Raw genomic sequence first — 15767 nt, 5'->3', positions numbered from 1 at the left:
CGAACTCTCTCCCCTTTAAACATTTTTAATGCATTTGCATCAGATATCTTAGAAATGCATCAGTGTTGAGGTTGCGTTATCACCTGCTTTGCACGAAATAAGTGTTTCATCATTGTAGTGTGAAATATAAATTAGTTACTTTTGCCTTCAAGCTCTATTATAAGTGGTGATTTCGAATTCTTTATAAAGCTACTACTGAGATGTATTTTAATTCAAATCAAAACTTTAAGCTCTCCTGTCATCTAGAAGTCTTTAAAAACTGACAATATCTCACTATTGTACTTAAAGGTAAATAATTATATTTTTTCACCAAGAACGTAGTTCTTCTTTTACTTAGTCCAACCACTGTGATATAGGGAACACTTTTCACGATCTAATGAATTCCTGTCAAATGAGATCCAGACTCTAGATTTTTTTGTTGTTGTTGACTATCTATTATCACTTAATAATAGATTATTTTACTTAGTAAAATAGATTTCAAATATTGTTTCATGTTGAAGTAGGTGTGTGCAGCAGAGATCCAATGGCAGGTCATGGAACCAATGGTTGCTTAGTCATACTACAGCTGGAACGAAGAATACTCCGGCCTGATTCATTCCACTCCGCTGATGTAATTTAAGAGACCAGGGACCAGCCATGCCTGAAGCCCCCTCACTGCTGTGTGAGCAGATGATCAGACAGCGGTTATAAACATACACACACACACAGCAGGGTGCGAGATATCTGATGTAATTTATGTTTCCTGGAGATAAAGATGCAAGTTGATGTGAGTGGTTGTGAGGTGCTTTGAGATTGTGGATATGAATGTGGCTGGCGGAGAAAGTGTTTTGATTTGATTTGTTAGCAGCATTTAATCCAGGAGTTTCAAAGTCTTCCAAAGCCCTAACATTTATAAAATATACAAAAATGTAATTGTACAAGTAAAGTCTAAATTTAATATTAATTAAATGTTGTTAAAAAAATGAAATGCACAAAATAAGTCTTTTATATATATATATATATATATATATATATATATATATATATATATATATATATATATATATATATATATTTAAATTATGTTTATAAACAAAGTTTGGAAGGAGCACATTCAGAGGATCAGCTTAATTAGCACGAAAGTAAATATATATACAGCCAACTTTCAGTACCTCTCTGTCCAACTACAGTTTTTCTGGCATTCCCTCCTCCACCTCAACTCCTCACACCTAACTATTCTTATCCCAGCTTGGGAATATCTCAGGGTTCGGGCTATATTCTGAGCTCAGAGCCCTCCCTGCGGAAAGAAGGATGTCAAGTATACATAATATTCTATACTATTCAAACTACTCTATTTATTAAAAGTTCGAACTCTTGAATATGCCATTTATTAATTTTGTCCACCATTTTTAATCATATATATATATATATATATATATATATTATATGGTAATTATAGTTATATTTTTCTATGTTCAGTTTTGTTTTCAAATACTTTTGGATGAATAACAGGACACAGCTGAACCACCAAAATATTTTCTTGCACACCCCGGAGGACACTATGCTCGCCCAGGGCTGCGTGTACCCCATTTTAGGCAATGCTCCAGTAAGGAAATACATACATTTAATTCCCCAACAACATTCGAAGAAACTGCGTCTGTGTGCAGACACATGGAACATTGCAGGATGGGCTGTTTGAGTAAAGGTAGTTTGAAGAACTGTAGTAATGGCAGGCCACTGTGGACTGAAGTGTGGGAGAATCCCTGCAAGTTTAAATCCAGGGATTCTTCTTCAGATCCTCTCAGTCGATGCCTCCCACCAATGTCATGCCGTATCCACCAAACCAGCTCGCCCTTTCATTACATGACCTGCCTTGTGCTGCGACTTTGGTTCAGGCTCATGCTGTTAGATTGATTTGTCTGGTCGAGCATGGTCATGCTGGTGTAATGGCTTGTGGAATGCCACTGCGATTCTCTGGCCAAGCACGGAATGGCAGAGCTCAGCAGAGCAGAGAAACCTGCTGTGTATGTGACAACTGTTGTGCCTGCTCCAGCTGGTGACGCAACACTGTTTGCTGATTTTCAAGCAAAACTCTTTTGTCTCTTTTATCTGTTTTTGTCCCTCGCTTTCCAATGCAATCTCACCTCAGCTTGTTATGCTCACAGTAGTAGCAAAGCGTGCACAAGATGTATTAAGATATCTCATCGCTGTTATAAAAACCGTTCCTCTCCAGAGATCACCACATTACCTTTTAGCTGAAGTGAGATGAGGAAGACGTTTGCTTTGTTTTGTTTTTTTCCTCCCACGTCAGCTGAAAATTCACGCCCAAATCTGTTCTTGAACTTTCCGTGATCCTGTTCCTGAGGTCAGAAATTAGTAAATGACTGCGATAAGTGAATTTTTTGATATGGAGTCTGGTTTTGAGGTAAGGTCAGGGATGTCGTGCTCAGGCGGGGTGGGGGAGGGCTGGAAGGCTCGGCTGGTGGACTGACGACTGTGTCTCCTCTCTTCCTCGGCAGTTCATGGCATCAAGTGGACTTGCAGCAATGGGAACAGCAGCTCTGGCTTCTCTGTGGAGCAGCTGGTACAGCAGATACTGGACAGCCACCAGACCAAGCCTCCTCCCCGGACTCACAACTGCCTCTGCACTGGCACTCTGGGTAAGGGACAGACAGGAGGGCAGGGGTTTGGGATAGAGGCAGTCAAAAAGAAACAGGCAGAGACAAAGGGAGCAGGTAGTGCTTTAAATATGTCTGCATGAACTGTAAAAGATGAGGTGAGTGTAGAGCAAGCTAGAATGCCTAATTAGAGTAGCGTCCAGGCTGAACATTTCATTTTTTGAAATTCTTTTTTTTACTCAAGTATACAACAAATTAATTTTCACCTTATACTTCATAACAAATATCCAGCACAGCACTTTACAATCCCATGGTGTTGCTTCTATAGGATGCCGTTACTCTGAAGCAAATTGAATTGCGTGTTTAAAACAAATGATTGTGGATAAGATGGATTGTCGTTTGTTGTATGTTTATATAAAATCCAATTGCGAAGTATGCAATAAAATGACTAATGTGACATGCCAGCAATTTATTATCAAAATGACAAAGCTATTTGTTGGCTTCCCATGAAACGGTTAATTTTGATGATTGATGGTCGCCATAAAGATTTAAATTAATCTCAATGTTCATTCAAAGCATCAGCATCAAAGCATTTTGTGGCTTATTCTTTAAAGCGCTCTTCTTATGATTTACAAAGCAAACAGAGACTCTTGCTGATTGTGATCATTCACATTCTGTTGTGAATAAGAATGTAAATATTGATGATACTAATAATAATGGAATCATGTTCATTTTAATGTGCATAACATCATTAATGATTAAGGAATATAAATTATTCTGAATAAAACAGTATGAATATATATGATATTAATAGTATGTATAATAATATTTTGATCGTGATTTTTATTATAAAAAAACCCACATTTACATTGTATACAATTATAATAAATTATTGATAACGATACTAGTGATTCTGTTGATAATTTAAATAATGTTTATTTTAAAGGGTCAGATTTCAAATTTTACACATTCTGCATAAATGTACAGCTAATATATTTCTTAGATTTTTCTGCTCTCTCTCCCTTTAACTATCCCACCTTACAATGTTTATATTATTGTTGTTGTTGTTGTCTTTGAAATTTTATGGTGTTTGTTAAGCACCAATACATCAGGACAAATTATTAATTACAATTATTCCCTCAGTACTTGGCAATAAAGATGTTTCTGATTCTGAGATATTAATTATTCTAAAACAATAGTTTGGATATTGATAATAATAATAATGTTAATAATAATAACACATTTTTGTTTTTAATAACATTATTATTAATAATAATAATAATATATTATTATAATAATAATTTTAGTTTGGAAAATGACTTGCTGTTTTGTTCTTTCTCTGCAGGTGCTGGGAGCAGTGTGCATCATAAGTGTAACAGCGCCAAACACCGCATTATCTCGCCCAAAGTGGACCCTCGTTCTGGAGGTTACAGCAGCACCCACTCCGAGCTTCAGAATAATGATGTGTCTGAGGGTAAGACAGAACACAGCCAGAGCAGCAAAAACAGCGGAGGAGGGAGCGTACGTGAAAAACGCAATGGCAAGGTACACAAACCTGCACTGCTGCACCAGAACAGCACTGAGGTCTCCTCTACCAATCAGGTGGAAGTGCCAGACACCACCCAGAATTCCCCTGTGTCCATCAGCAGCGGGCCGAATTCTGACCCCGACATGGCTGACAGCCCAGCAGTCACAGGCATGGGCCATGTTGCCTCTGTTATGAGCAGCCTATCCCAGAGTGTTTTCATGTCTGAGGTGACTGGGGATCCTGTCTACAGCATGTCCCCCACAGGAGGCTCCAATACCCATATTATGGGCCCTGATGCCACCTCTCACAGCTTGGTCTTAGCAGTCACCTCTGACAGCCACAAGTTTGCCTTTCCAGGAAGTGGGAGTGCAGATACAGGAGGTCCTGGAGCAGACGAGCTGTCCATGCTTTCTGCCTCTGGCGTATCAGAGGAGCTTGTCCTCTCCAGCAGCCTAGACTCCAGCAGCATCAAAATCCCAGAAACCACTATGAATTTCGACCCCGACTGCTTCCTAAACAACCCGAAGCAGGGCCAGACATATGGGGGAAGTGGATTAAAGCAGGAGAATGGCACATGCAGTGGCTCGTCCTCAACGACAAGTAGCACCAACGGTTTGCAACGCTCGCCAACTATGTCCGATTCAAACTATGGCTTCAGCTCTGCACTGGTGAAGAACATCAAGACCGAGGACACCTCCTTCGAGGAGCAGCTGGCCAAAGAAGGGAGCTACCAAGTGGGAGCAGTTGTAAGCTGTAGTGTTTCCAGTGGCTCTGGAGCCCAGAACTCACTCACCTTGACCCCTACTGCCTCTCTGCTTCCCTCTGGAGGGGGCCTGAGTCCGAGCACCACCCTGGAGCAGATGGATTTCAGTGCTATAGATGCAAAGCAGGACTACTCCGCCGGTGCCACAGCAGTAGGTTATAGCCAAGCAATGAACAACTTAGCTCACCAGAACCCATCTTCAAGCTTTTTTCTACAAGAAGCAACACAGACAGCCCAGAACCAGCAAGGCCGGCAGAGCTCTAGTCAGAAGGGCCACCTGCTGGAACATAACGCCCCTGACGGGGCTTACATGGGTCTGCATGTTGTAAAGACAGAATCGCCTGGCAGTAATGGCCACCTCCACCATCATCACACCAACCAGGGCCAGTACAGACCCAACTGCAATGGAGGCTCACCCACTGAGGGACAAGGACAGGGTGGCTCATTGCAAATCCTTCAGTACCAAGGAGGTTTCCCAGGCCTTGGCCCAGAGCACGAGGAAGTGGTTGGCATGGATCAGAACCGCAATGTTAGGTCCAGTCAGGCTGGGGCCACAGAAAATGGAACAAATGGTTTACTAAAATCTGGGGATCATCTACAAGCCTGTGGAGAAAGTGGAGGAGCAGATCATTTCATGCAGCAGAGTTCTGAGAATGGAGTGGGAGCTTTGAGGAATGGATGCACCACAAGTGGGCCCAACAACGGCTCGCAACAGCAACTCCAGCCACTGCTTCAGGGAGCTAATTTGGTTCAGGGGCTCTACAACACTCATCACGGGCTTAGCGGGGCTGGAGTCAATGGTGGAGGAGGCACAGGAATGGAAATTAGCTTGGATCATTTTGACATCTCTTTTGGAAACCAGTTTTCTGACCTCATCAATGACTTCATCTCAGTGGACAGCGGAGCCACAGTGGTAGGGGCTGCAGGGACATTATATACCCACCAGTTGGTGGCCCCACCTGGGCCCGAAGGAACAGCCACCTCAAGTGGGAACCAACAGCAAGGTCAAGAGGATACAACCAACAGGGCAGCAGGATACAACCCTTCAGAGCTTTGCCTCCAGTCGTGCTGCAGCCCCCAATCTTTAGGTGGAGGTGCAGGTGCTGGTGGAGGGTCAGGAGAGACAGGCCCACTGGCCTACATGCATGTCGCTGAAGTAGTGTCAGCAGCAGTGGCCCAGGGCACTCTGGGAATGTTGCAGGCCACTGGGCGGCTTTTCATGGTCACAGACTACTCTCCAGAGTGGTCCTACCCAGAGGTACGTCTGTTTTTCCTCCATTATAATTACATACTCCAAAATTATATTATTATTATCATTTAAGATAGTTTTAAATGTCTTTATTAAATAATATTAGGCTACATTTTGTGACATTATTAAGTTGTAATATTATTATTACTTTATTTTATTTTACTTTAAAAATCTTAATTTATGTATCCCATGCGTGATATCCAAGCATCTCCAGTGCTGTTGCATAATTACACCACGAGATGGCAGAATACCCTTTTTACACTTTTAAAACACATTTTCAACATTGATATTAATTAATATTGTCTCCCACAAGATGGCATTATAGCACGTGTGTTTTATTCTCCTTTCAAAAGCTACCTTAATTTATTTGAACAAAATATTTTAACAATTATGTTGTGATAAACATGATGATGATGATAATGCATGTCCTGCCAAGAGAAATATTTTGGGTATACATACGTGAGGCTTTTTTCCCCTCCATATTTCAGGGTGGTGTAAAGGTCTTAATCACAGGGCCATGGCAAGAAGACAGCAGCAGCTACACCTGTCTGTTTGATCAGATCTCTGTCCCTGCCTCCCTCATTCAGCCTGGAGTTTTACGTTGCTACTGTCCCGGTAATTTCATATTTATACATACAGAAGTGATTGACTAATTATTATTTCTCCTTTAAGAAATACATATAAATTTTAATTTGATTATAAAAAAGTACAATGTGTTTAATACTTCAAATAAACATTCAAAAATTTAATATTTTCCTGAATTGTAATGAATTTCTGTAAGTCCTCAGACAGATCTCACCCCTGACCAGCAGAAGAACTGCATGAATTCTCATAGGTGTCAGTATGTTTTCTTCTGATCTCTATAATTACATTCTTGTGTGTTTCTGCAGCCCATGACACAGGCTTGGTGACTCTGCAGGTGGCTGTCAGTAATCAAATCATCTCTAACTCGGTTGTGTTTGAGTATAAAGCCCGTGCACTGCCCTCCCTACCTTCATCCCAGCACGACTGGCTGTCACTTGATGGTAAGTCTTCTTCCCTGTCTAATTCTGCATTTGTGGGAGAAAAAAATCACTTTATAACATTTTACTAAATCTGGAACTCATCATGTGAACCCTGATTGTTGAGCTACTTATTGTGTAGGTGATTATATAATGGCACTTTAGCTGAAGGGTTTTCTAATTATCCCAGATTAAGAAATTAAAAACCCATGAACGAGATGAAGATGGAGAGAGTAAGTGTGTTAATTACAAATTTGTACTGAGGAAGGGTAAGATGCAGGTTAAAATGTGTAAGGTTTACTTTACAGTTGACCTCTAGATGGGGATAGAGGGCATGTTTAGCAAAGAAAGCAGAGTTCTGTTGAAATCTGTGCAATCATCACCGGTGTTGAAAAAGTAGTCAACAAGGTGTTATTCAGAGCTGATAAATTTGCTTAAGGGCTTTAAGAACAACAGGAAGACGTTTTAATCTAACGGAGGCATGGCAAGCACAAAGGAGAGATGGAGGCAGTAATTTATATAAGTGGTTCATTCTTTAGGGACAAGGGGAAGGGCAGTCTTTAAATACTATGAGCTTTTCGTGACAAGACAAATTGATTGCTCCTGCACATCTGGCTTTTTATCTCTGTATTTATATGATGGTTTTGCAGTGTTTTTTTTTTTTTTTTCACAAAAATGCATAATTTTATTCAGTAAGATTTTATTCACATTAATCTATAAAAAAACCAATGGCAGGTTGTTAATTGTTAAATTAGCCAATGAATTACGTATCACAAACGTTTATTTAAAAAAAATTCATCTTCCCTTAACATTATTAACACTTTGCATATTCTGCAAAGGATGTCAACTTGTCACCAGAGCTGTAAGTTGCAGTACTAAAATAATAAAAACTAAAACTGAAATAAAGAATAAAGCTAAATATAAATTACAAATGCACATATGACAAAATAACTAAAAGTAAAATAGAAAAAAAAAACTCATTTAAAATATGTATTAATATTACCAATACAGATTCATGTTCATTCTTAATACTTTCATGTTAACTTAAAGTGTTCAAATGAATTGGCTGATGCTTTTGCAAATGGAAACAAATTCAACCTGAAGTTTTACCATGTTAACCATTGGTTAGCAGTCTGTGAAAAGATGGTACAAAAAGAAAGACGTGACTCAGATCCACTATTAAACACTTACACTGTACTGTTTCAACTTGCTTTGCACACATATTGGTGAACTTTACAAAGCGTCCTTTTGCTGTCCTAATCTGTTAGCGTTAACTTAAATGCAAGGCTTTAAGTCTAATCATACCATCGCTGTGGGGGATTTGCCCTCTTTAAAGCCTGGCAAACCAAATACAATCCCACACAAATGCTTCACCACAATTTAGGCTGCCTCAAACTGAGGCTGTGGCACCTTATGAAAGCTTATGATAATATTGGAGCATATGGGCAAAGGGACACGCCTGCCAATTTGACATCCGAAGCTCTAATCTGCTTGCTCCGATCAGGTGATAGGATGCTTAGCCAAGACAAACAATCCCGATGAATGATTTGGGCAGCGTGGAGTGGCAGCCAGCATTCAGATGCAGCATGTGTTTGACAAGCCTGATGTTTTGAGAGCAGAAGACTAAGCCAAACCAACAGAAAAAAATCACACATTATAGTAAAAGGGACGCGTGTGCTCACACCAAGAGATACACTTACTGTATATCACTGCACATTTCTATTAAACGGCTGATTTTTGTGGGTATTTAATCTGGGAGGTGTGTGTGTGTGTGTGTGTGTGTTATAAGGACAGGATAAGTGCTCTGTCTCCTGTGAGTCTGAGTAAAGAAGAGAGTGCCAGTGCCTCTGTGTGGTGCTTGTTTTCTGTTGAGGTGGGGGTGGAGGGGTGAGTTTTGTTACTGCAGTGTGCATTGACAGGGTAAAGTAGGGCATGGTGGAGGAGCCTGTGGAAAGAGACAGCTGCAATGCAGACAGACCTGAAGGCAGAGAAAGGGAGCAACAGAGGACCGAGACCCATTTCAGAACCCGGTGTCCATTCAACACAACACCAGTCCATTCACATCTCATAGACAGCACAGCCAACCATGCGCTTGTGACTCTCTAGACTTAGACAATTGTGTATAGACAACACATCTTTTTTTATACACTGTTGGCTGTACAAGTCATTTCAGCTTTTTTTTTTTTTCTTGTCGAGTTTATCTCATATCATAACAAAATAATAAAAAATTAATTGAAATACATTTTGACATTTCAAGTTAACATCATGGAAAAACATTGTTGTGGCTTGATTATTATATTTTACAGTACATATTTATATAGTGCAAAATACATTTAATTAGTTTGAATGCACACTTAGACTACTGTAAATGTAACCACTGTTAAGGTTTTTCTACATTTATGGAATCCTTGAGAATTGTTTCTTGATGTATTTTAATTTAGCTCTGTGTTTTATACTTTAACTTAAGTAGCAAAGGGTAGGTTTAGTGGATTAGTGGATAAGAATAAGCTTAACTGAATTAGAGTGTGTCATCAGTTGGTTTTTTACTTTAAGCACGACATGAAACAGTGCTGAGGGTGTCGAAGTATGCAAGGAAATCACCAAGCCATTTTGGAAGTTATTCCCCTCTAACTCCTGCTCTGATTCATGAATTAATGGGTGGTTCAACTGAGTATGATTTTCGGAAGCGTATTTGCATGTAAAAGGTGAAGCTGGTCAGAATATCAGTGGACTTAGTACATACAGTAAGATTATGTTATTAGAAAAAAAAACAATATTATGTTTTTGATAGGAAGTCTCTTGCTTGTTATGGATGTTATGAGTATTCCTACAAGTATATAAAAAAGACTGCCAAGGCTGCTAAAAGCAGTACAGCTGGGATTTAGCCAATTGTTGGGATTGTGATAAGACTGTTGTTTCTCAGAAGAGGGCCATAACTATAATCATACTCAATACAGTTTCTGAATTTTAGGGTTTATACCCTTCTGCAAAGACTCTTACTCCTGGCCATTAAACCACAGCCTGGTTTCTATATCCAGCACTGCTCTCTAATAAAACGATTTCAAGACAAACCTCAGCATCTGCTGTTTGACAATACATTTATCGCTTCCTTGCAGCTGTGTGCTCTGATGCTCTTATGGCACCCAGCTGCCTGCCTTGATTTGTCATAATGCAGAATGGGGGCGGGGCTTTGCTTCTCTCTGCAGCATTGCAGGTAACGAAGCCACAGGCTGGAGTCGTTGTGCACTATAAAAATGACCAATATATTGTCTTCTTGTCAGTTCATATTGTCCACCGATTTAAAGGTGTGTGTGGATTACTGTGTAATTGTTCAGTGGCCAGTTGTTGCCGCTCTTTTCCACATAACCATAGATGAATCTGCATTTCAACATCGGTTTATCACAATGCCTGTAATTTATGGATATGAAAAATAAATAAAGTCTGGCTGCATACAACTACTGATTCCCAGGTTAATTTTCTGAAGAGAAAAAAAAACGGACGTCCACTTTTTCCTTTTTTGTAGAAAAACTGAGGAAAAAATGGAAGTAGTAATTATTAATGGAGTGACAGTGTCACATGCTGTCTTTCCCATTAATAATTTCTGAGCTTTTTTCTTTTCTTTCTCTCTTTTGTCTTCATGGATCGTGGAAATCTAGGGCGTCTGTTTACCTGCGGCACGTGCGTAACGTCTCCTCTCACTGAGATTCCACGCACGCGCGCAGGGGGAGCAGTAGCCAGTGTTGCCAAATCTCGCAAAACAATTTAAGCCAATGCGCTTATAATTAAATAAGGGTTTCCGTTTTTTTTTTTTCTGCTTTGCTGGTGGTTTTTCATAATTCTTAGAGATAGAGAGGCATTGTATTTAAAACAAACTTATAAATTAGATAATACATAGATTAGCCTAGCCTAAACAAAGATTTATTTGCTGTTAGCTTCAAAATAGTGTGTTTTCATTAAACACAATATTTTATTAACTACTCAAATGTTTCATATATATCCCAAGCACGGTACTGCCTGGAAAAAGCCCAAAAACCGAAACAAAAACATGCTCTTACTGTAAAGACTTTATGAAATAACAAGGCCGAAGTGGATAATCATATACGGATTTGGCAACAGCGTCCGTATTGCTGGAGTAAGATATCTCTGGTAAAGAGAGGCGGGGGGAGAGTAAAAGAGTAAGTGAGCGGGCTTTACATTTCTCTCTGCTCTTGCACGTCGCTTCTATACTTTCTTCTATTGTTCATGACACCTTTCAGGACATTCCCATAATATAAAAAAGGATAGTTATTTTGACCAGTATTAGTAAATAAGGGCAAACTGCGTGTGTGAGACACGGTCATTTGGGACATTGTGGTCAGGATGCCGATGAATCACATCTGCTTTTTCTAAAGACAAGGGACCGTTTTGCAGGGCGACTCTCGATGGACAGTGAAATAGAAGGTTGGACTTGTTTAAATGAACCTAGTGTCTGTATGTGTGTAGTATTGTCTGTAAAGTTACTACATGTGCTTAGCCCACTTTTAAACCATTCGATCTGTGGAAGATCAAGCGAGCATGGTGCTTTACTTCAGCTAGAGAATGTAACGTTCGGTGCATTTTTCATGTACACCCCTACCTCCCCTTTATATGCTAAGTCCGTTGAGACTTAAATTGATCTGTTCTGACTGAATTCAGTCTCTACTGAAGCGCTGCTTTTTGTAGTTTCCTGAACTAAACGTGTCAGCTTCCAAAATAGACACAAGATTCTGATCTTGAACATACATGCGAAGTACGAGACGCTATTGAATAAATGCTGGACCAGATTACCTGAGCAGAACTTGAACAGACTGCCTGATTATTCCTGTTTTGAGACAAATAGTTACCTTTGGCTATGTCACTGGTTCTCTAATCTGAATGTGCTCGCCGTCTTAGGCTACTCTTATTTCGATCATCTTAAACAGGAAATGCCAGAGATGCGTTTGTCTGACACTTCATTGCACCAAAGCATCACAAGGCAAAAGTAGGAAAAACAGATCATTTGTGCGGCAGTTGTCAGTTAGTTGGTCTGTTAGCTGTAGTCGTGACCGGAGTGTGTGTGTGTGTGTGTGTGTTCACACATATCAGTCCTGTGATCTGCGGTCTTGTTTTCAGCACCGAGGACAGCGACTCACCAGGCACGCGCAAGTGAGCTCGTAAATAATTCAAATTTAAGACACAAGTTAGACGAACGAATTATATAGTGTTAATGGTTTGTGGCGGGAAAATATAGTTTAGCGATCATTAGACTCGTAGTTCTCAATAACCTGTTGATAGTGTCTGACTGTGCTGATTGGAAATACTGTATGGATGATTTCTTGTAAACTAAGCCTATATCGCACGCATTGTGACATAAGTGTTACAGTTTTACCCGCATTTATAGCATAAAATGTTACTAAAAAATTTTTCGAATTTAAAGGGGCCACATTGTATGCCACGTGTATGTTGTTTGGAGGAAATGTATTTAAAAATCTGTTTTTTTTTTTGTTTGTTTGTTTATTTGTTTTTTAAAGAACAATGGTGCAATTCTATAAAAGTGCAATAGACATTAACTTTTGCATGACAGTCTTATAGAGTTGTTTCCTAGACAACTTATTACCTAAGCTTAAAACTTAATTATTAATAATTATTTAAAAGATACTTTAATGATGTATAATAGAAATAATACATGCATGAATACTGAAATATCTCCTTTAATTGTTGCATGTGTGACATCTATGCACATGTGAGCTGTGTCTACTCCACTGCCATATAGTCTTGCTTCTGGAGGACACATTTAAGCAGTAAATGTTTGAAAATGAGGTTTACTTACTAAAATGTACAAATCTGCATATTTTTGATGGGTGAAAAATTAATCACCCTTTTACCATAAGTACTTACACAGTGTAGAAAATTGCTTTGTTATCCCGAGGCAACATAGTTCAAAAGGGTTAATGAACTCAACAGCCCTACAACTTCCATGGTTTTATTGCCTCTGAATTAATATTCCCTACCATGTTTCATCCAGGAGCTTTACTTTTTGAAGTTTGTGGATTTCAATCATGTCATGTGTTTTGTTGCTGAACATTGAAAACGCTCAATTGAAAGTGATTGTGAATTTTGATTGATTGAGGGATTTATATTAATTCCATTTTTAAAAGAATCAGTTCTTTACAGTTGATATGCTTTTTAAAGATGCTAATATATTTTATTTCATAGTTGTTCAGTTTTCATTCAGTTTGTCTGATTGGAAACTTATTAAATTGAACCTCATTTAGAATAGTGCAGGAAATGTCAGAACACTTAACCTGAGCTTCAGAGGACCTCTGGTCAGGTTATTTCATAGAAAGTTGAGGTAATGATAGTCATCTTGTTAAGGAAAGGAGTCATTTCTGTACAATGTTTCTGCAGCTATCATTAGCACTTAATACCCATTAAGACTGCCAAGCTGCTTGTGCAGCGCCAGACTTTCTTAACTGATTGCCCTTTGCCGGATCCTACTCAGTTTACTTTATTATATCTGGGAAACATGTTGATTCATATAGTGATAGACATTGCTTTAGAAACTTGGTGTTTGTCTTAGTGTGCACAGTTTTTCTCATGGTCAGTCTAAATTAGTGTCTCCGAGTTGCTTTTAAGATTGATTTGAAGAATTGTTCAAATACAAAATTCCTTGCAGATGCATTTTCCCACTGTTTATTCAGCCAGTTTCTAGCAGTGATTGGTCAAAATCCAGGTCATATTTTTACACCCCAGATCAGTGCAGAGTACATTCTGCTTTAGAGGCTAGCACAATGTGCCTCAAGGGCACAATTGTTAATTAGTATTAAATCAGACAGTAGTTAGGATACTGGCACAGTGACCTCGACTGTAAGAGGTGCACTGAAGTTGATTGAAAATTAAATCTGTTAAGGCTTGAGTTTGAGTTAAGGCTTCTTTTTTTTTTTTTTTTTTTTTTTTTTTTTTTTTTTTAAAGAGCGATAAGCCAGTTAAGTCACTGAAGGTGAAATATACTAGTTGAGAAAATAACAGAAGATATGCTGATACCAAATCAAACTGCTGATGAAAGCATTCCCACTGTTAGTTTTATCATTGAAATGTACAGTATTTGACATTGTACACTGTAGTCAGCATTGTTGCCTGGTTGTTTTGTATGCTTTGTTTGAATGATGACAGGGAGAGCTGAGCAAAATGTAGCTGACTCACATGAACAGTAAAGTCATTAATAATAGTATGAGTAAGTCTTTTGTGAGATTTTTGTAGACTGGTGCATATAAAGGTTCATATAAAATACTATTCATAATACAGCAAGATAATGTATAATGATGTATTAGACTGGCACTATTCCCAAGCATGATAAAGAATTTTGTTATTGCATGAATAAATGTGTCACACAGTGCCACATGAAGTAGGAGATATAACCAGGGCATGTCTTGGAGGATGGGTAAAGCAGTTAGCTCGTGGAGATGCCTGCTTCTGATTTAATTTGATTTGCTGCTGGTTTGTATGAATATTAAATTGGAGGGCTCAATTCAACCAGAAAGAGACAGCATTCAAGTTTGCTCAAAACCATGCTGTGATTTGGGGAGCTGGTGAAAGGAGAATAAAGTACAGTGTATATGCAACAGAGCCTGTGTGCATGAATTTTATGCATTAGGTCATTCAAATATGTTATTACTTCATTAGAAGATTCTATATGGTGATAATAGTTAATGCATTATTAACTAATAATGTACTTTATAGCAAGTATAAATCTCAGGTTAATGCATTAAATAATCCTAATGTATACATATTTTAACATTAAACATATACTCACCTTCAGGCCATCCAAGATGTAGAGTTTGTTTATTCATCAGAACAGATTTGAAAACGTTTAGCATCACATCACGTGCTCAACAATGTCCAAATAGCTGATAAAAACATCACAATAATCCACAAGTAATCCACACAACTCTAGTATATCAGTTACTGTCTTGTGAAGTGTAAAGTTCTGTGTTTGTAAAAAACAAATCTATCAATAATGTGTTTTAACATAAAAGCGCTTCTTCTGGTCAAAATGTGAGCCTACAATCCATAATAATGCTTCCTCCGATAAAAAAACTCCACCCCCTCTTGTTCTCTCACATCAAACAAGAAGTTCAAAATGTTTTAATGATGGATTTGTTTATCATGAGCACACAGCTTTTTGCTTCACACCATGTTATTTAATGGACTGGAGACGTGTGTTATTATGGATTATTTTATCAGCTTTTTGGACTCATTTGACGGCACCCATTCACTAAAAAGGATCCACTAGTGAGCAAGTGATGAAGAAACAAATTCATCTAAATCTTAGATGGCCTGAGGATGAGAATTTTCATTTATGGGTAAGCAATTCCTTCAATGCTAATATTTACATATACTTCAAAAATGTATATGTATGTGATAAACAAAAAAAAAACAATTACACATTAGCACTAGTTAATGTAGGGATAAGGCTGTTACTCCGTGCATAAGTGATAAGGAGCTTTCACTGTCTCTGTCTGCACTCGACATGGTTTTGTCAGTAGGTGGCAGGAAGTGACTTTATGAGTGAGTTATTGAATCATTCATTCAAAAAAAATTTTCAAAAACATTTTATAATTTTGGAACAAAA

At 38.6% G+C, this 15767-nt stretch overlaps 1 protein-coding gene across 1 annotated transcript in view; it reads left to right on the top strand.

The window, feature by feature from the left end:
* Positions 1-15767, top strand: part of LOC113096960 (calmodulin-binding transcription activator 1-like) — a gene marked incomplete at its 3' end in the record, with an annotated part of 313244 nt that overhangs the window by 287481 nt on the left and 9996 nt on the right. Inside the window, exons 7-10 of the mRNA XM_026262176.1 lie at positions 2499-2639; positions 3943-6146; positions 6626-6752; positions 7028-7162. Coding sequence (XP_026117961.1) covers positions 2499-2639; positions 3943-6146; positions 6626-6752; positions 7028-7162 — 2607 coding nt within the window. The remainder of the gene's footprint in view (positions 1-2498; positions 2640-3942; positions 6147-6625; positions 6753-7027; positions 7163-15767) is intronic.

This window comes from Carassius auratus, unplaced genomic scaffold (genome assembly GCF_003368295.1).
Source record: "Carassius auratus strain Wakin unplaced genomic scaffold, ASM336829v1 scaf_tig00216047, whole genome shotgun sequence".
Taxonomy (NCBI): domain Eukaryota; kingdom Metazoa; phylum Chordata; class Actinopteri; order Cypriniformes; family Cyprinidae; genus Carassius; species Carassius auratus.
The sequence above is the reverse complement of the archived record's forward strand: the minus strand, read 5'-3'. Positions and strand labels throughout refer to the sequence as shown.